The sequence below is a fragment of the Engraulis encrasicolus genome, chromosome 5 (genome assembly GCF_034702125.1).
Source record: "Engraulis encrasicolus isolate BLACKSEA-1 chromosome 5, IST_EnEncr_1.0, whole genome shotgun sequence".
Classification (NCBI taxonomy): Eukaryota; Metazoa; Chordata; class Actinopteri; order Clupeiformes; family Engraulidae; genus Engraulis; species Engraulis encrasicolus.
Genome location: NC_085861.1, coordinates 5418531 through 5440133, shown reverse-complemented (window position 1 = coordinate 5440133; position 21603 = coordinate 5418531). Strand labels below are relative to the sequence as shown.

At 45.3% G+C, this 21603-nt stretch overlaps 1 protein-coding gene across 1 annotated transcript; it reads left to right on the top strand.

Annotated features, from left to right (window-relative positions):
• The first annotated feature begins 967 nt into the window (after window positions 1–967).
• Window positions 968–21603, top strand: kcnv1 (potassium voltage-gated channel modifier subfamily V member 1). Its single transcript, XM_063198431.1, has 6 exons — window positions 968–1501; window positions 3890–4168; window positions 5496–5818; window positions 9241–9419; window positions 17132–17358; window positions 21200–21603. Exons 1-6 carry the CDS (start codon window positions 968–970, stop codon window positions 21521–21523), a joined length of 1866 nt encoding a protein of 621 aa, XP_063054501.1. The 3' UTR covers window positions 21524–21603.

Below are 21603 nucleotides of genomic sequence, written 5' to 3'. Positions count from 1 at the left end.
AGCAGAGACATTCTATTGGGACTAAGAAAATGTTTGGTTTAAACTTCGGCACAGCCTTTTCTGGCCTCGACCAGTAGGAAGGAAGCAGAGGGAGGCGGACCAACCACACCGTTTAGGAAACGTTCATCGTTATGCTCTTGGTCAGAACAAGTCTCGAAGAGTGATTTGAAAGTCGATGATAATCAGGCAAGTAGGGTGGACTGCCCTTATGTGGGACACACACTGCCTGCATAATGTGGGACACCTAAGCTCCAGTGGCTGACGCTGGCTCTTCACTAAATTAAGGAATGTCAGTGAAACTATGGTAAAAACAAAGCGCTAGTATCATGTAACCAAACTCAGTTTACATTTAAACTGTCCAATCAGAAATTAGGGCTGAGCCAATCATCAAACAAGAGGTACCTGCTGTGAGAGCACCCAGAAGGTCAGTGACACAGTTTTGACTAAATTAGTTTTTAAGAGTATAAAACCATTAATATCAATACATTCATGCAACTTTTTATCCTTATGTATTTATGACATGTTTTTTTTTTTCATTATAAAATAATGCAAAATGTTTATTTACACATTTTTCTTACTGTCCCACTTTAGGGTAGGTTGTGTCCTAATGTGGGATGGTGTGCTTAGATAGGACACTGCTGAAACCATAACCTTGCCCAGAATGTCTGCTTTATGTAATAAGGGTGGTGATTTAACTGTTCCCAGTGATGTTTTAAACATCACTGTGTAGTGTTAAACTGCTTTATTACTACATATATTTAAGGGCAAATGAAAGGTATTTGAAAGGTTGATAGCTGCGGGCAAGTGTGTGTGTGTGTGTGTGTGTTGGTTGGGGGGCTCTCAATATTACATTTTGTTCCATGAACAGCGTTCACTTCATTAAATTGTATTTCAGATCACAGTGGCAAAGGCATGAAAGACAGAGCGAGCGGATAAGATGAGAAAAGACAAGGAATGTCAAGAAAGAATGTCGAGAAAGAAAGACAAGAAAGACGACAAGTCAAGAAACGACAAGACGAGAAAACTCAATCAGTGGAAGCAGGACAGGATGAAAGGAGCAATAGAGGAGTACAGGCGGGTGATTGGGGACGGTGGGGTCCCCAGCCTAAGGCTACTGGCCAGGACATGGAACGTGCCCAAGTCTACGCTTCAGCGCAGGGTGAAAGGTGACGGTCACTCTGACCACACTATAGGAAGGAAGCCAGTGCTCAGCGTGGAGGATGAAGGAGAGCTTGCAGACATAGTGGCTACCTTAGGGAAGAGAGGATTCCCTCTGAGGATGGCCGATGTGCAACAACTGGCCTATCAGTTTGCTGCGCAGAAGGGAATTAAGGGATTCAGCACTGCACAGGGGAGAGCCGGGTACAAGTGGTTTAGAGGGTTTTTGAGACGAAACCAAAGTCTCAGAATCAGAGAGCCAGAGGCTCTCTCAGCCAGCGGCGGAGGAGCTGATTTAAACCCCAGCGTTGTGGAGGCCTGGTTCAAGCAATACAAGGAGACAGTTGACCGACTGGGGTTGACGGACGCTCCAGATCATATCTGGAACTGTGACAAGACAGGGCTCCAAGACCCCCTCCTCTCCAATAGGGCGGTTGCTGAGGCTGCTGGGTCATCATGTTCTGATGAAATCACAGCAGCGGGAGAGAGAGGAGAAACCACAACTTTACTCTCTTGCATCAATGCCGACGGTAGATATGGGCCCAATATGGTGATCTTCAATTGCAAGAGGATGAAGGCCAACGGGTGGTATGGGGCTCCGGAAAATACCTTCCTCAGTATGTCCGACGACGGCTGCATAAATGCAGATTTGTTCACTGAGTGGGGCCATATTTTCATCAAAAGCCTGCCGAGAGACGATCCACGACCCCATCTGCTGCTTGTGGATGGCCACTTCTCCCATGTGTACAACATTGACTTTCTAAATGTAATGAAGGACAATAATGTGTGTGTGTTCAGCCTCCCTAGTCCTCACACCACACACTACATGATGCACCATGCAACTAGAGCTCTATTCAAGAGTCTGGAACATATCTGGAGGCTTGAGGGACGGAGGGTCATGGCAGAGAGCGGAGGGAAGCGCCTTGACAGGGATTTGTTCATGCCACTGTTCTCCAAGGCTTGGAGGAACGCTGCCACACCCCAAAATGCCCAGGCTGGATTCCGCGCATCAGGGATATACCCTTTCAATCCTGATAAAATCAACAAAAGTCTTTTCAAGCCATCAAAAACGGTGGAGAGATTTCCAACTTTACCAACCCACGAGGAGGATGATGATGATGATGATGATGATGATGATGATGATGACGCTGATGACCAGTATATTCCTGACCACACCCCTCTGCATGATGCTGTCCAGCCTGAAATCCTGTTGTAATAGAAAACCTTTCTACAAGTACATTATAATTTTGACTGAATATAGACTGATGTCACAAACGATGGAGAGACTCATTCAGCCTGCCTTTCCAACCCGTGAGGATGATGAGGATGATGATGATGATGATGATGATGATGATGATGATGATGATGATGACGATGGTGACTCCTTCTAGGATCTTCCTGACTACACCCCTTGCCACCAGAGCTTAACTGGGGGAGAAATAGGGCCAGGGCACTTTTGTCTTAAAGGGGCCCCTCATGGGGGATAAATAAGGCCTGGGCACTTTTGTCTTAAAGGGGCCCCTCATGGGGGAGAAAATAGGGCCTGGGCACTTTTGTCTTAAAGGGGCCCCTCATGGGGGAGAAATTAGGGCCCGGGCACTTTTGTCTTAAAGGGGCCCCTCATGGGGAAGAAATAGGGCCTGGGCACGTTTGTCTTAAAGGGGCCTCTCATGGGGGAGAAATAGGGCCTGGGCACTTTTGTCTTAAAGGGGCCTCTCATGGGGTAGAAATAGGGCCAGGGCACTTTTGTCTTAAAGGGGCCCCTCATTATTAGCGGTGCAGAGCTGGCTCCCTGGTAGGCCCCGCACCCTCGTGGGCCCCAATTTTCAGAAAAGTACATTTAAAAAAAAAAAAAATCCTACTGAGAAATGCCCGCTATGTCACCCTCTGCCACCCTCTGCATGATGAAGCTGTCCAGACTGAAATCCTGTTGGAATCGAGAACCTTTTTACGAGTTCTTCCACGAGTACTGTAATTTTGACTGAATTCAGACTGTTATGACTGAATGACATGCACAATATTCTGCAAAATAAAGGACATTATGCATGGTTGCACACAACATCTTCACTGTTTTACTTGTTCCACCTGTCTTGGATCAATGTATTGGATGATGCCTGGTGCCAAGTGAGAGACAGAGGTCACAAAGGAACAATATTCAAGAAAACCAAGCAATGAATTCTTGAGCGGAAAGCTAATTAAAAGTAACTCAATACTTTTACTCAAACTATATTTGAAATTAAGTACTTTTTATTTTGCTTGAGTAAATGTTTAGATAGGTACTTTGATTTGAGTGGGAATTAATCAAAGAAATAAGTAAATAAATCTTACATACTGGTGCACTGTGTAGGATTATGGCCAGAGTGGGTATTGCAACTATGCTACTCATTAAAACTGTGCTGCCTATTGCCACATTTAATCTTTTCATGAATATTTACTTAGTAATAAACTAGTATTTAGCATGACCAAAGTCCAGTTTTGCAGCTAAAAATGTCTATTTCTGGAAATTCAAAATGGCGGACATGGAGAAGATCCACCTCTTCATGAATTAAAAGTGCAATTTTTCCCAGTCATAATGATTATTTAGAATTTGATGGTGGCAATAAGTATTCATAAAAAGGTCAAGATTTTGTGGAATAGGCAACATGAATTCTGGAAATAAACTACTAAAAATAATACACAGTGTACCTTTAAGTAAACCAATGTTTCTGTATTTCCCCTCCTCCCTCATGAGCTCCTGGCCTCCTATCCAGAGACCAGGCTGGGCAGGCTGGCCCTCTCCTCGCGCGACTCCGCCCTGGACCTCTGCGACGACGCCGACCTCCTGGAGAACGAGTTCTTCTTCGACCGCAACTCGCAGACCTTCCAGTACGTCATGAACTTCTACCGGACGGGCCGCCTGCACGTGCGCGAGGAGCTGTGCGTGGTCTCCTTCCTGCAGGAGATTGAGTACTGGGGCATCGACGAGCTGCGCATAGACTCCTGCTGCAGAGACAAATACTACCGCCGCAAGGTAGGCCTAACACTTGCTATTTATTTATTCATTATTATTGATATTATTGTTATTATGCGGCAGGGTCAAATACTACCACCGCAAGGTACCTAACACTTGCTATTTATTTATTTATTTATTATTATTATTATGGCATCGACGAGCTGCGCATAGACTCCTGCTGCAGAGACAAATACTACCGCAGCAAGGTAGGCCTAACCGCACGAATAGACCAAGCGCGACGCGATTGAAGCGACAGAGAATCGCTTCTGTGCAGCAAGAGCGATACGAGCGATTGAAGCGACTAGCATATGTCCGTTACAGGCAGAAGGCAAAGCATTCAAACATTCCCATTGGCTGTGGTCACTGACCTCTATACAGTCATTGGCTGTCGCGGCTGGTCGCCGAACCGCATCATAGAAAGTAGCCAGGATTTCAACTTCAAACTGTCGCTCTCTGCGTGCAAATCGCCTCTAATCTCCAGAATCGATTTTGTCGCGCGACTCAATACAAAGTCAATTACTTCAGTCGCTCGCCTCGCTCGTGTCGTGCTTGGTCTATTTGTGCGGTTATACTTGCTATTTATTGGTGCTTTAAATACTTTGTAAAATGTTTATAATTATTATTAAAATTAGGTATAGGGCAAATGTTAGGGACTACCTTGCGCCGATAGTAGCAGGACCCTTCAGCAGTGAAGGGTGAGGATTGAACCTGCAAACCTGTGATCTACTACAGTCCAGCTCCCGGGAGAGAGACTTTATTAATCCCCAAACAGGAAAATGAATAAAGTCTCTCTCTCTCTCTTATTTTTAAATTGCTTTGTTTTTACCCTCACACTTTTATTGTTCAGTGTCTGTCCTTGGGTATCTTGAAAGGCGCTTTAGATGCAAATTATTATTACAGTAGTAGTAGTATTGTTGTTGTTGTTGTTGTTGCTGCTATTGCTATTATGATAATGATTATTATTATTACTACTATTACTATTATTATTACTATTACTGCTTTTCAATCTCACTGACAGGCACTTCCACTTCATTTTAATTATCAGTTTATTTTCTATTTTACATATTTTATCTATTTTATTTTTTCCCTCATTTTTATTTTATTTTTCAATTTGCATTCTACTTCTTTTTGTTATTTTAAAACATTTATTTTTATTGTACTTTTTATTTTTATTTTATTTTTGCATTTTAATTACTCTCATTACTCTCCTATTGTTAATTCACTGAAGCTTTGTTGTACTTTCCCTATTGTTATGTATTTGTTTTTGATTGTAAAGTGTCCTTGGATATTTTGAAAGGCGCTCAAAATAAAATGTATTACTATTATTACTATTATTATTACTCAGGAGCTGAAGGAGTCCATGGACGTGCACCAGGAGCAGGAGCTGGCGGATGGCGAGGAGGAGGAGGACTTCTCGGGCGCCGTGTGCCAGGACGTCAGGCAGCGGCTCTGGGACCTGATGGAGAACCCCGCCTCGTCTCCGGCCGCCAGGGCGTTCGGCACGCTGTCCATGCTGTTCGTGGTGGTGTCCATCGTCAACATGGCGCTGATCTCGCTGGACTTCACGCTGCTGGGCCAGGCGGTGCTGGACGGCCTCGAGTACGTCTGCATCATCTGGTTCACCGGGGAGCTGCTGCTGCGCTTCGCATGCGTCAGGGACAAGTGCAGGTGAGGAGGCTATGGGGCACCTAAGTCACGCCCTCTACTTTCTGACCATGGAAAAAAATGGAATGGAAATGAATGGGGCGAGTCATGGTGGATTTGTGGTGCACAGGTGGATTTTATAGTTTTTGATTGGTGTCGTAAGAACCATCATTGCAAGCCCATTAATTATTTTTGACTCCCTAGGCCCCATGAGGTGATAGGAAGGGGTGGAGACTTGGGTACCTTATTCAATGAACATGGTTAATTGATTACCCTAGCCAAGTTAACCTACAGGAAAGTGGTCAACCTCATAATACTTGGCAGGCCTCTTTTAGGACTTAAGGACTTCAGGCTCTTCTATTAGATGATTTACCTCCAGTGGTGCGTGAGAGACAAGTGCAGGTGAGGAGGCTATCCTATGAACATGGACTTCAGGCTCTTCTATTAGATGATTTACCTCCAGTAGGGTAGGCTATCCTATGAACAAGGCTCTTCTATTAAATGATTTACCTCCAGTAGTGCGTGAGAGACAAGTGCAGGTGGGTGGGCTATCCTATGAACATGGACTTCAGGTTCTTCTATTAAATGATTTACCTCCACCTCCAGTAGTGCGTGAGGGACAACTTGAGTGCGTTTTAATATGCGACCTTGCCTCCTCCACTTGCCTCCTCCACTTGCCTCCTCCACTTGCTTCTCGTCATGATGACATCACTGACAACAGCATTATAGTTCAATATCTTGCAAAAGCTCAATTGTAAAGTCTTTTTCTCATTTGCAATTGGGATGGTGAATGAAAAACAGTCCCTCAAAAGTTGTTGTGGCGAGGCTGACAGCTGGGAAACTTTATCGTTTTCTCCACGGAGGAGGGGCCAGGAGGTGGGACGAGGAGACAAGCACAAGTGGAGGAGGCAAGGTCACATATTGGGATGCACCCCTAAAGTGCAGGTGGGTAACTTACTCCATAGAGGTAGAAAATAACACTAGAGGTGACCCCGCCCCCCTTTTTACGGCTATCTGTAGCGGCCATTATCTGTAGGTAGATCAGAGAAATGGAAATTAACGGAGAACGAGGCTCACCTCTGTCAAAAATGGCTTAATCATGTGAAAATGTCCATCAACACACTATACAAGGACAATAGTTGAAGTGTGTTGCTAGCTATGTTCATAAAAGATATTATTTGATTTTTAAATGTATTTTATCAACTCATATGATTAAAGCAGTGTTGGGTAAGTTACTTTTTAAAAGTAATTAGTTACTTTACTTTAGTTACTGCTTTCAATTGTAATTTAATTACTACATTTAAAAAGTAACTCATTACTTATTACTTTACTTTACTTTTCGCGGGAAAAGGGATTTTAACCAGTGTAGTGGCACAACTCATAATACACCTGCTTCCCCAGGTTGTAGGCCGGCTGTGTAAATGGCCTAATATTTTAATATGTGCAAACTGTACCTCTATGGAATCCCTCATATAGGGCCTAGGCCTATTGTCATTCTCAGATCTAAAATGCATTTCATGATTGCCCTGTTGTCCTATTTATAACAGTGTCAATAAATTTGAATCTAGTCTAACATTACGGCATAGAATAGAATAGAATAGAATAAAATAGACTTTTATTGTCATTTCAGCATGAAAATTGCCTTCGGTCTCACTGAATAAAAACAGAATGAGTAGGGTGAGGTGGCCATACCAAACAGAAATGTTTTAGGTAAGGACACCCTAGGCTTACATATTTACTCTCCTCGATTTTTCAGCTTAGCTACTCCAAATCCTTTCAGTTTCCTGATTAAAAACGACCTTGGATTGTATGCATCAACATTATTATTAAGGATTCTACGGAATGCAGAATCCGTTCGTGCTGGAAGACGGTGTGATCAGGCACATTTGAATAGCCTGAAGAACGTGGCCTCAACGCAATAGTGTTGCTTGCGCTGTTGTTCTCACGTTATTCCCAATTAGTCTACTTGAGTGTACTTGAGTACTTGAGTCTATCAGTGAGCACAACAGAGGCCATGGCATTTGCGATGGGTAAAGCTGTTTCCTTCATGCATGTGCGTAACGGTGGACTCGGAATGACTGTAGATTTAACTGCGCAGCGAATCACTTTCACTTTACCTGGCGTAATGTTAGAAAAAAATGATGGTGGAACTCCAAGTATTGTAGTATATGTTAAGCACATCACAGCGCAACGGGCTCATGGAAGTCCCAGTGAAAGACCTTGCATGCACGAGGAGGAAGGAACATCAGTCTGCGTGCGCGCGCTCTCACACACCCACACCCGAGAGCTCGAGAAGGGCTGGGGGAAAAAACAGCCCAGACAGAGAGCTTCGCGCATCTAGAACTAATATCAGCAAACCTGAAGATGATTTAAAGGCTCAAATAACGAGTAACGACCGTTACAGCAGTGCAGTAACTGTAATTACATTACTGAAATTTGAAGAGTAATGCGTTACGTTCCTAAGTTACTGCCAAAAGTAATTAAATTACGTAACGACGTTACTTACGTGTTACTTACTTAACGCGTTACCCCCAACACTGGATTTAAGTAGATATTTAGCCTGACATTTCAAATCTGGTCTTTGATTAATGTGTTCCCTCATATTCACACAGTTTTAGTCAATTTTTTGACAGGCGTGGGCGTGTTCTCCATTGACTTGCATTGCCTGAAGGTACCTACACTACCTACGGAAGTTGGGAAGCTCCATCTGCCATTTCCCAGTGCTGTCGCAAATTGCTGTGTTCTCTCTAGTGTTATTTTCTACCTCTATGGGGTACGCTATCCTATGAACAAGGACGTCAGGCTCTTCTATTAGGTGATTTATCTAGTGCAGGTGGGTAGGCTATCCTATGAACAAGGCTCTTCTATTAGATAATTTACCACTACCTCCAGTAGTGCGTGAAGGACAAGTGCAGGTGGGGAGGCTATTGAAGAAGGACTTCAGGCTCTTCTATTAGATGATTTACCTCCAGTAGTGCATGAGAGACAAGTGCAGGTGGGTAGTACGTAGGCTATTCCATGAACATTGACTTCAGGCTCTTCTATTAGATGATTTACCTCTACCTCCTGTAGTGTGTGAGAGACAAGTGCAGGTGGGGAGGCTATTCCATGAACTGAACCCTGGCTAAGTTAATCTACATGTAACCTACCTCCAGTAGTGCGTCAGACACAAGTGCAGGTGGGTTGGCTATTCTATGAACATGGCTCTTCTATTAGATGATTTATTTACGCCCTATTATGTACTGTATGTGTCCCCTTGGCTTCTGTCATTTCCTCCCTTAGTTTTTGTTTTGTCTGATTGTATTGTCATGATTTGTGAGTGAGTGTCATGATTTGTGAGTGAGCACACCAAAGTACACTCCTAGGAACTGTATTTGTATACTGTTGATATAATAAACTTGAACCTGAACTTGAATAACCAGTTTCTTGGCCTCCCCCTCCCCCAGGTTCAGCCGGAGCGTGGTGAACATCATCGACCTGCTGGCTATCCTGCCCTTCTACGTCACGCTGGCCGTGGAGAACCTGCACGGGGGTTCCACCGAGCTGGAGAACGTCGGCCGCGTGGTGCAGGTGCTCCGACTGATGAGGTCCCTCCGAATGCTCAAACTGGGACGACATTCCACAGGTAACCACATTCCACAGCTAACACCATTCCACAGGTAACGACATTCCACAGGTAACAACATTCCACCGGTAACAACATTCCACAGGTAACGACATTCCACATGTAACAACATTCCACAGACAACACCGCCATTCCACAGGTAACAGCACCATTCCACAGATAACGCCATTCCACAGCTAACAACATTCCACAGGTAACAACAGCTAACGCCATTCCACAGGTAACAACATTCCACAGGTAACAACAGCTAACGACATTCCACAGGTAACAACATTCCACAGGTAACAACATTCCACAGGTAACAACAGCTAATGCCATTCCACAGGTAACGCCATTCCACAGATAACCGCATTTCACAGGTAACAACATTCCACAGGTAACAACAGCTAAGGCCATTCCACATTCCACATGTAACAACATTCCACAGCTAACACCATTCTACAGGTAACCGTCATTCCACAGGTAACGCCATTCCACAGGCAACGCCATTCCACAGGTAACACCGCCAATAGCATGCTAACCCACTAAAATAAAATATAAGAATCATACTAACCCACTAAAAAAAAAAAAAAACAAGAATCAGACACTTGACAGTGCAGCTTTTCTAAAAAAAAAAAATGTACAGATCTGTTCGCTTGCATCCAAACACCTTGTAAAAATCAGTTTGGAGTTGAGTGCACTTCCTGAAACAAAGGTTCCCCCTCCATATGTAACAGAGGTGTTCCAGCACAGTCCGGCCCCCCGGGGGCCGCGAACTCACCACCTTGTCAACGCTTTAGTTCGGCAATGGGAGGCACAGTACAATTCAAGTTTTGGCAAAGGACGTGCTGAACTTCTTGGAAAAAACGAAAGTCTTTGGGTGCGCGAACTTAAAGGGACACTGTGTGAGATTTTTAGTTGTTTATTTCCAGAATTCATGCTGCCCATTCACTAATGTTACCCTTTTCATGAATACTTACCACCACCATCAAATTCTAGGTATTCATTATGACTGGAAAAATTGCACTTTTCATACATGAAAAGGGGGATCTTCTCCATGGTCCGCCATTTTGAATTTCCAAAAATAGCCATTTTTAGCTGCAAAAATGACTCTACTTGGACCATACTAGAAAATATTTTTTTATTACTTAGTAAACTTTCATGTAAATATCAAATTTGGCGATAGCCAACCCAGTTTCAATGAGCAGCATAGTTGCAGTACCTTTTTTGACCATTTCCTGCACAGTGCGGATTTTTCTTACTTAGGCACAGTACAATACCATTGAGCTAAAGGGCCGGTCCGATAGCCCAATGCTACCACACTGTATTGAGGCTTCGGCAGGGAGATTTATTAACGTTCCGCGCCACACTCTGCTAGATGGCCTCCGTTACACATAGCCATTCCCTCCTCCTCTGGCAGTAGACTACCAGACCTCCATAGCCATCCCCACCTCCTCCTCCTCCTCCTCCTCCTCCTCCTCCTCCAGTAGACTATAACCCCCCCCCCCCCCTCCATAGCCATCCCCACCTCCTCCTCCGCCTGTAGACTATACCCCCTCCATAGCCATCCCCTCCTCCTCCTCCTCCTCCTCCTCCATAGCCATCCCCTCCTCCTCCTCCTCCTCCTCCTCCTCCTCCTCCTCCTCCAGCAGTAGACTATACCCCCTCCATAGCCATCCCCACCTCCTCCGTCAGTACTATACCCCCTCCATAGCCATCCCCACCTCCTCCGTCAGTACTATACCCCCTCCATAGCCATCCCCACCTCCTCCGTCAGTACTATACCCCCTCCATAGCCATCCCCACCTCCTCCGTCAGTACTATACCCCCTCCATAGCCATCCCCACCTCCTCCGGCAGTACTATACCCGCTCCATAGCCATCCCCACCTCCTCCGGCAGTACTATACCCCCTCCATAGCCATCCCCACCTCCTCCGGCAGTACTATACCCCCTCCATAGCCATCCCCACCTCCTCCGGCAGTACTATACCCCCTCCATAGCCATCCCCACCTCCCCCTCCAGCAGTAGACTATACCCGCTCCATAGCCCATCTCCACCTCCTTCAAAGTGTGTTCCACCCCTCCATAGCCATCCCCACCTCCTCCGCCTGTAGACTATACCAAAAATACTGAATCAAACTAAGATAAGGCAAGGCAAGGCAAGGCAAGGCAAGTTTATTTATATAGCGCATTTCATACACAGGTGCAACTCAATGTGCTTCACAAAGTTAACAAATGTAAATGAAAGGAAACAGGGAAGAAAGAAGGAAATGAATTAGAGTCAAAAAACATTTAAAACATTAAGATAAAACATAAGGTAAAAATAATAATAAAATAAAATAAAACAATTTAAATAAACATAAAAATAATAATAATAAAAAAGAATGATATGTAATTTAAGCTAGGGGAAAGCATCTGACAACAACTTTGTCTTGAGTCTAGATTTAAAGCTATCAATAGTGGGTGCAAGATAACGCAAAACAAGCCCACTCAATGCAAAAGCGTGTGCTCAAGTTGGGTCTCCTAAGGGGGCGTTGTCCCCTACTTCTTCTTCTCTTTTTGAGGTGTTTGCGCAAGACGTGCGCTACCGCCATCTACAGCGCTAAGAGGACTTCATTGATTCTCAACCTCAGGTCTCCTAACCGAAGGTCTCCTAAAGGGGCGTTCAACTGAAATAAAGTGGATACCGGAAAAGAAAAAAAATGACGCTTCTTGTTAGATCCACCTTCTTTGACTATACCCCCTCCATAGCCATCCCCTCCTCCTCCTCCAGCAGTAGACCATAACCCCCCCCTCCCATAGCCACCTCATCCTCTGGCAGTAGACTATAGGACATCCTTCAAAATCCAAAGGTTTCAGTACAGTGTGTTCAGTACAATAAACCATATGCACTGAAGACCAAGAGTCGAAGTCAGATGATGCGTTTTCTTAATGGAGAGAAAGAGAAAGCATATGTACACATGCATGTATTCATTCATGTTATGACAATTTCCCCTCGAGGTTCCAATGAGCCAGACGCACATATGCCAAGACAGAAAAAAAAATCTTCCAGGGCTCTGTATAACTTGCTTTGATGTGTTTTTTTTTTTCTTGGAATGAGAGAGCGAGGAATTCACTTTGAGATGCACGCTCTGTCATGAATAATGAGCAATGAGCATGAGCAATGATGTTAGAATGGCACGAGGGTTCCGGAACAGTCTGGGACATCACATTCAGTTTCATCTGGAAAAGAGATGGAAATGAATAAATGAATACAGAAGAAGCGCAACACCACATGTGATAGTTCTTTCTCTCTTAACTGACAGATGTGGAGTGGTGCTAACCTCAATGAGGTGCACTATTGTTTCAAGCGTATCCTTCAATTTCTGAGGGGAAAAAAAAAACGCCTTCACACGTCTTCAAGAGGAAAAGATAGCTTTAATAACGCCTTGGCTCTAAAGCTACTGTGTCATTGATCTGCCTGCTCGGCTGACAGCTGTACATGTACGTACTTGATTTTCATAAGAGAACAAGATGACATTGTCGTAGTGCATTTGTAGCCTGTGGGTGGGATTTTCTTTTTCATCATCAAAAGAAACATGAAGACCTGTTCTGCCCTACAAAGGCAAAGTGCAGTAACTACGCTGACATTGAAACTGAGAGAAATGCCTTCAAAGCCTTGGTATTAGGTTGGATATTGTAGTCACTGCAAATTTGACATAGCAATATCTCTAAAACATCAAACATGACACGTTTGGACCATAAGGCTTTGTCACAAAATAGAGGAGGTGTAATGAAGACCATTTTCAGTCTTGAGTCAATTTTGTCAAAATATGTAGTTACTGCACTTTGCGTTTGTAGGGTATTGTTGTTCTTGGTGTGTGTGTGTGTGCTAATATGGAAGTATTTCCTGTTGTATGAGTCTACCACAGGCTTTTCTCATGTTGATCCAGCAATGAAATGTGGAAGCTGCAGTCGTTTTTTAAGATTTAATCATATAAGACAGAGGAAAGCATAATGTAATATCCTTCTCTTGGCTGTGTACATTCATAATCAAAGAACCAATTACTGAGACCTGTCTTCTTAATGGCACACTGACAAAATTAACTGTGTTTCTTTCCACAATATGAGCTCCCCGCTAGGTATGTGGTAATGTGATCACAAAGATCACACAGAGACAAGCCTTAAATAGCGGCATATGTTTTGCACCTTACGAGAACTGCTGAAGCATATTTTGGCACCAACATTCACACCCTCCGCTAAATCCGTGAATACAAAAGTCTAATTTAATCTTAAAAGTCTAAATAAAAGCTTATTCTGGGACCATAAAAAAACGCTTGATCAGTCAGATACAGACAGTATGTTAGTGGTAGAAATTATTTAATCTTTAGATATTGCTTCATACTTGTGTGGTGTAAATTGTCAGTTTGGTCAAGATGTGCTAACTGTGAAAACAGTATGTGGCTTAAAATCAGACCAAACAACATAATAAGTAGTAGCCCCAATAAATAATCCAATGTAAAGTTTAGGCAGTAGTATTTCTCAGCAGTCCGGTAAATTCTTATGGCCTGGTGGTATAGGCTGTTAATGTCCAGTCTTTTAGTCCGGCTCTAAAGGGACCTGTACCTTCTACCTGAGGGTAGCCATTGGAACGAGTGATAGGCTGGATGGTGACAGTCATGCAGGATGTTCTGCATGCTCCGTAGCTCAAAGCAGCTGATACTGTATATGGGAGCAAAACACCCCAATGCAGCCGTCCTGTCTTCGGCAAAGCAGCTGATGGATATCATACAATAGTGATAGATGGATGCTAAAATGGTCAGCTCAGTGGGCACAGCAGGTACACTGCAGCCTACACACACCATCCACACCCCCAGATACCATCTCTCCTCCACACCATCCACACCCCCAGATACCATCTCTCCTCCACACCTGCTCTTGGAGAGGAGAGGAGAGCAGAGCAGGAGAGGAGAGCAGGAGAGGAGAGGAGAGGAGAGGAGAGCAGGAGAGGCGGCAGGGAGGGCTATTCTGCTATTCTAGTCCAGAGGAGTAGATGTGTGCGCACATACCACCCGATGGGCCAGGTGCAGGACAATGAGAGTAAATCCAGTGAAATAAGTCCAGTGAAAAAGAGATAAAGTCCGCAACACTGCTTGTCTACTGTGAATTTATTTTAAAGAGCGCAACGTTTCGACCTTCAGGTCTTCATCAGGCAAAGTATGGAATCATGTGGCATTGTACTTTGCCTGATGAAGACCTGAAGGTCGTAACGTTGTGCTCTTTAAAATAAATTCACAGTAGACAAGCAGTGCAGTGTTGCGGACTTTATTTCTTTTTCACACTATTCTGCTATTCTGCCTTGGGGTGTGGTGGCGAGAGGCGGGAGGGATGGCTATGATATTCTGCCTTGGGGTGGGGGCGAGAGGCCCTCTCTTGTCAGCTTTCCTGCAGCGACCATAAGAGTGATATCCTGTCTTGGGGTGGGGGTGGGGGTTCATCCGGGTAACACTCAGTCATGTGCAGAAAAGATGAGAGCCTGGTATGAACTCAGGTGATTCGCAGGTAAGCACTTGACGAATGTAACTGGTGCGGGCACCGGCACCAGCACCGCTCTGGTCGACCTGAAAACAGTATTATTGGGGCGAGAGGATGAGGAGGAGGAGGAGGAGGAGGAGGAGGTGGAGGAGGTGGAGGATAAGGGGTGAGAGGAGGAGGAGGAGGAGGATAAGGAGGAGGTGGAGGATAAGGGGCGAGAGGAGGAGGAGGAGGAGGGAGATGAGGAGGAGGAGGAGGACGAGGAGGGGGGAGATGAGGAGGAGGAGGAGGAGGAGGAGGATGACACAGTCCTCTGGTCCTCAGTCCCCAGTTCAGCAGACCAGTGCCTTTAATGTCCCATGAATCTACTCGGGGGAGGAGCTCTGTTCCACATCTAAGAGGATGTTTAATTTCCCATGAATCTACTCAGGGGAGGGGTCTCTATTCCACGTGGCCCTGAGGGGATGTTTTATGCATGGACGGGGCATCAAAGATACAGGCTATAAGCAAAGGCGGTTTGCTGTCCCTCTGCTAGAACAGGACTCATTCTCATCTAGAGCTTGCACACAAAGGGGAGGGAAAAAAACTGCATTCAAACTGGGTTGCAGGGAAGCCGACAGGAGGGGACAAAGGGGCCCATTGTCCCGGGCCCAGGGAGAGAGGGGGCCCAGAATTGAGTCCTCATTACATTGTGTGTATTGGGCTGGGGGGCCCTTTAAAGTGACTGTCCCGGGCCCAGGGAGAGAGGGGACCCAGAATTGAGTCCTCATTAAATTGTGTGTATTGGGCTGGGGGGCCCTTTCAGGTGACTTTGTCCTGGGCCCCGGCAAAGCTGTCAGCGGCCTTGCAGGGTTGTGTCACAACGCCCTAGTTTTTTTTTTTTTTTCCAGTTTCCAGATACTGTGGTTGTTGTGCTGCATACTGTTTAACTTTTTGTCCTTGAGTGTGTTGGGAAAGAATGGAAGTCTGAAATAGCATGTGCAGATGGGTCCCCACTAAAAGGTATGTAGGTCTGTAAACACAGTGATATCAGAAGCCCTCCTGTGTTAGGCCTACTGTGAAGAATAATGCTGCGGTCACACCGCCGGCGTTGAAGGAGCTAAAACGCTGCTGACTCCTGCCTGGAAAGCACAGGTCAGGGGCGTTGAACGAGGCAAAAGATTCAACCTGAAGCGTTCGACCAAGAATCTCGACCAACCGAAGCTCGTGTTTAGAAAAATGTGAACATTCCATTGGCTGCCGCCTGCTCTCCCATACAAAGTCAATTACTTCCGCATCTTTCCACGCGTTCAACGCTGGCGGTGTGACCGCGCGATAACTAATCGGTTCAGGCATTGGCTTTGATATAGTCATGTTTCCTTTGTCTTGGTTCACATCCTGTGGGATAGACTAACAGTAAAGCCATCTATTGGAAGCTATATGTTTCTTGTTGACGTTACAAAGGATTGGGTTTTATTAAGGTGATACAGCAGTGAATAATTATTAACTAAATAAAATAAAATCTCAAAAGCAAAACAATCAATCACAAACAAAAACGTGTGAATGAATTATCCAGATGTTTTTTTGCCCTCTCTGGTCAAGCAGAAGCGATGCCTGGTTCACACCGGACCATATCAAAAGTCAGCTATGGTCTGGAGACCGCCTAGTGAACTTCACGTAGGGGAGGTCTGGTTTACGATGGCCAGCGGCTGTTTATTGGCCATATACTGTATAGTGCAATCATGTCAGTTGTATTCAAGCTGATTCTCCTTCTTCTTGCACAGGTCCATTAGTGTTTCATCAGTATTCCTGATGTTCCTGATGGTTTTCCCTCCTCCTCCTCCTCCTCCTCCTCCTTCTTCTTCTTCTTCTTCTTCTTCTTCTGCAGGTCTGAAGTCGTTGGACATGACCGTTACCGAGTGCTACCTCCTCCTCCTCCTCCACCTCTTCCTCCTCCTCTTCCTCCTCCTTCATCTTCTTCTTCTTATTCCTTCAGGTCTGAAGTCGTTGGGCATGAACCTTTACCGCTACCAGGAGGTGGACAGCTCCTCCTCTTCCTCCTCATCCTCTTCCTCTTCCTCCTCCTCCTTCATGTTCTTCTTCTTCCTCCTCCTCTTCCTCCTCCTCCTGCTCCTCTCCTCCTCTTCCTCCTCCTCCTCCTCCTCCTCCTCCTCTCCTCCTCCTCCTCCTTCATGTTCTTCATCTTCTTCTTCTTCGTTCTTCTTCTTCTTCTTCCTCAGGTCTGAAGTCGTTGGGCATGACCATTACCGAGTGCTACCAGGAGGTGGGGCTGTTGATGCTCTTCCTGTCGGTGGGCATCTCCATCTTCGCCACGGTGGAGTACGCCATCGAGCACGACCTGCCCGACACCACCTTCGCCAGCGTGCCCAGCGCCTGGTGGTGGGCCACCACCTCCATGACGACCGTCGGCTACGGCGACATCCGGCCCGACACCGCCATGGGAAAGGTGAAATATTCTATCATATGTCTGTCATCATCATTATTATAGCAGATAAGAGTTGTGTAAATGTTTTTTAGGGAATTATTATTTTGATGTTTAGAGAATGATTTCAAGGCCCACTTTAAATGTTTTCAAGGCCCAGAGAGTGAGAATCACTCCCCTGAACCTTAACCCGTTAAAACACGGCGTAGTAAATTTGCTGTTACCAGAATGGCAATGAGTCATAGTAGATAACTAAAGGCCCTGTGTTATGTCAAAGTAGAGTAGTATGGATATATTAAAGGGGCATTCTACCGGTGGAGACATGAATATGTATCAAAGTGGGTCATATATGTAGTAAAATAGTAGCATAAATTTCTAATTTGGTGCCTTCTTGGCCTAGAAAAGGCAGAAAATGGCTTTTTAGTGCTTGTGGATTTGTGACACCAATCCCCATAATGCATTGCAATGCTCAAGTTCCACAGGCCACACCCAGGCAGCTCTGCCAGTAGCCCCATACGACTTTGTTGCTGTCGATCAACATCGACGAAGGGCGTGAGCGAGAACTTGTCGTCACGATGTGGGTGTTATTAAATACAGCGCATTTACAGTCGGCCAAAAATATGAACGAGACTATGAGCTCGCACCGGTTTGCTCTACTAACACACCACATGTGAGGAGTTGGGGGGACAGGCAGTGAGGAGGAGCTGAAGTGGGGACCTGCGCAAACTTGTGTAGAGGTGTGAGACAAGACCCATATACACACGTGAGTGAGTTGTTGACCAACCAGTTCATGGGCGCGTGACCTCGGAGGCAGTCCGCAGACGAGCGTTGAAGGCAGGGGCGGTTTTAGGAAATCTGAGGCCCTGGGCAAGAAACAATTTTGAGGCCCCCTTTAAATGATTAATTAATAATCGATGATGTATGCAGGCAGTGGCGTAACAACGGAACCCATAAGCAAGATTATCTAGGTGGGCCCCACATTCAGTCAATATTTATATGGCACATTATCATACACAACTGTCATTCAGTGTGAGAAAGAGAAGAGAGAAAAAAATATTGCTATAGATAGTAGATAACTATCACCAAAGGCAGATGAAAACAACGCTGTTTTTGATTTCTTTTGAAATCATACTGTTGGGGCAGGTCTTATTTGGACATCTAGCTGGCCCCAGCAGGCAGCATATGACTATGCCATTTCACTTGATTTGACCCTAGACACTACCAGAGAAGACCTAAGGCATCTAAGGATGATATTGCTCAAGCACATCCACAATAGCCTATATTTAGGGCCCAAGGCATTTAGTGACATTAAGACTATCAGGACTACTTTAAACTAAATTCTCAAAACAGAACAAAAAAACCCTCACTAGCAGCCAATGAAATGACCAAATACTGGAGTGTTGTGATCTCTTTTGCTATTTAGAATTCTAGCAGCAACATGTGGATAAGTTGCACCTGCCTGAGTGACTTTTACAATAGCCAACTCTGCATGTAATAAAAGCAGAGATTAATTTATCGTTAAGGTGACAAATGATTTAGTTATACTTTTGATGTGAGCATTCAGCCTGCAACACGTGAGAAATAGCCAGGATAGACCCACACTCGTTCCATAAATGGGAAAAGAAGATAGAATGAGACAATTCGCGGTAGAGGGTTGATTACAAAAGAAAACTAAAAAAAAAAAAAAAATGGTGATGCGCCCCTTCAACTAAAACATAGCCCATAGCTCAACACACCGATGAAAACACAGTCACGAGTCGACAGACACACCACGGTGCACCTTAACGCACACTGCACTCTTGAGCCAGTGAACACCCAATACAGAGGAAACGGTGACTGAAGTCTTTCAGAAACCGAAATTAGGCAACAAACGAGAAACAACAGGCACCTTGCGCCAACTGCGCGTGCACACATCTGTTGAATAGTTAACAAGTCCCCTCTCTAGTTCTAACTAATAACTATATCGCTCACAACTCTGAAGTGAACCAGCTTGCTTCGTGACGTGATATAACAGCTAGACTACAATAGCAAAACGTCCGTCATGCTAACCAGAAATAAATGCAGCGAACCGACATTAGAGCTATCAACTTTTGACTATAGTTACACCGAATGACAACAATGCGTGAAGTATATCATGATACGGTATCAAAATTGTGCTGCGGCGGACATCATGATTGAAAGGAATAAACCCCTACCGTGCCTTCTTTGTAGCTTCTGTACAACATATCTTCTGAATATCCATTATGTCCATGCTAGCACTGGCGATTGAAGGGACTTGGTCATTTTACAATTCTGTCTCTGAAGTAGAGGAGCGCGGAGCACAAAGTAACGCAGGGCAATTTGTAACACGGACTTTTTATCAAGATGCACAAATCATGTTCTGCCTACAACATAGGCAAACGACTGAGTTTTCACTGACAACCATAACTTAATGTGGCTTATGTGGCTTATTATCATGAAAGGACAAGCTCCCACGCGTCAGGGCCGAATCAGCTCTCTAGGGCAGGCTGACATTAGAAATAACGGTAGAACATTGCCGATGCAACTGGCGCTCTCTCCAAACAGCCAGACAGGCTACTACCGGTAGGCTATAATGTATCCCACAATGCAAGGCCGCAATGTACAAAAATAAATCAAAGAAAATTCACATAAATATCGTTCTTTTATGGTCTTCATTTATATTTGAAACATTTATTTGTATAATTCTACCACCCATGTGACCTACAGTTGCTAAAAGTAGGCCTAGCCTACTATTAATTTTCTTGTGACATAATGTCGTGTTCAAATGTAAGTCCCACCGTCGTGCTGAAGTGTGGCACTGGCTATATATATGACATGCCAATTCTAAAGGTTTTTTGACGTATAGGGCAGGCGCGAGAGCCTCAAATTTGCATAGAACATTGACTTGTCAAGCGCGCAGAAACCGTCATTCTGAATTGGGGGGCCCCGTACTGCAATACAGGGCCCCGAGAGCTTGAATGCTGATTTCAGGTGGACTTGATGTGGGGGACGATGGGGCCCCTGAAAGTTCGGGGCCCCGGGCAATTGCCCGACCTTGCCCAATGGTAGAACCGCCCCTGGTTGAAGGGGATAAGCAACTGCAGAAGTTGCAAGATCTGACTGCAGTCGCATTCATCCCGCGATAGTTTGACACCATGTGACATGTCACCTCGTCAACGCAACATCACCGAAATTTTGAAGTTTGACAAGAAATCTAACCGTCATGCAGCATTTTCATCCAGGGTGCATTGCTGTCTAAATGCGCATGCATGCGTTGACGACAACTCGATCGCACCAAGTGACTTACTGGAGCCTCAATGCCAGTGATTTCAAAAGCACTGGCACACTGATCTGTGATAGGTCTGTTAGCACATTAGGTCCAACCCCCTATTGGTGAGGTTGAAAGGGTGGGGAAAAGGCTTGTAGTCTCAACAGAAACCCACCTCTCTTACATTTCCTCCTACAATGATGCAAAATGACGATTTTTACATCATTGTAGGAGGAAGTGTTAAGAGGTTAATCCAGATTTCTCCTGTCTCAGGGGTAATTGAGAGAGTGTTGCACGACCATTCAAAAGTATGACTGGGTGTCTAGCAATGGAAAGCCTAATGCAAATGGGTGGAGTGTCCCTTTAAAGCGTGGCTCTGGTGGTACGGCGTGCATTAAGGGGTTAATCCATGCCTGATAATTCCCCTTGTTCTCCAGGTGGTGGCGTTTCTATGTAATATAATGTAATATTACCTGCCAAGGGACTGCATATTTAATATAACGTAATATAATGTAATATTACCTGCCAAGGGACTACATATTTAATATAACGTAATATAATGTAATGTAATATAGTGTAATTCCCCTTGCTCACCAGGTGGTGGCGTTCCTGTGCATCCTGTCGGGCATCCTGATCCTGGCGCTGCCCATCGCCATCATCAACGACCGTTTCTCCGCCTGCTACTTCACGCTCAAGATGCGCGAGGCGGCGCTGCGACACAGCGAGGCCCTGAGGCGGCTGGCACGCGGGTCCACGTCCGAGGGCATGGGTGGTGGCGTGGGCGGTGGTGGTGGCACAGTGCCCCCTGTGGGCCTGAACCTGAGGGACGCGTACGCCCGCAGCATGATGGAGATGATGAGACTGCAGGGCCACGAGAGGGCGAGCACACGCAGCAGCGCAGCCGAGGACCCCTGGTGGTGACGAGTCGTAGTGCGGGGGGCAAGGAGGAGCGCCAAGAGGGTCAGCCTTTGAGGGGCGTTGTGAGTTAGGCAACTTACCAT

Coding starts and splice junctions, on each gene's coding strand:
- kcnv1 (XM_063198431.1), top strand. CDS start 968: ATGTCGAGAAAGAAAGACAAGAAAGACGACAAGTCAAGAAACGACAAG. Junction 1,502..3,889: donor TCAAGCAATACAAGGAGACA/GTTGACCGACTG, acceptor CTCCCTCATGAG/CTCCTGGCCTCCTATCCAGA. Junction 4,169..5,495: donor ACAAATACTACCGCCGCAAG/GTAGGCCTAACA, acceptor ATTATTACTCAG/GAGCTGAAGGAGTCCATGGA.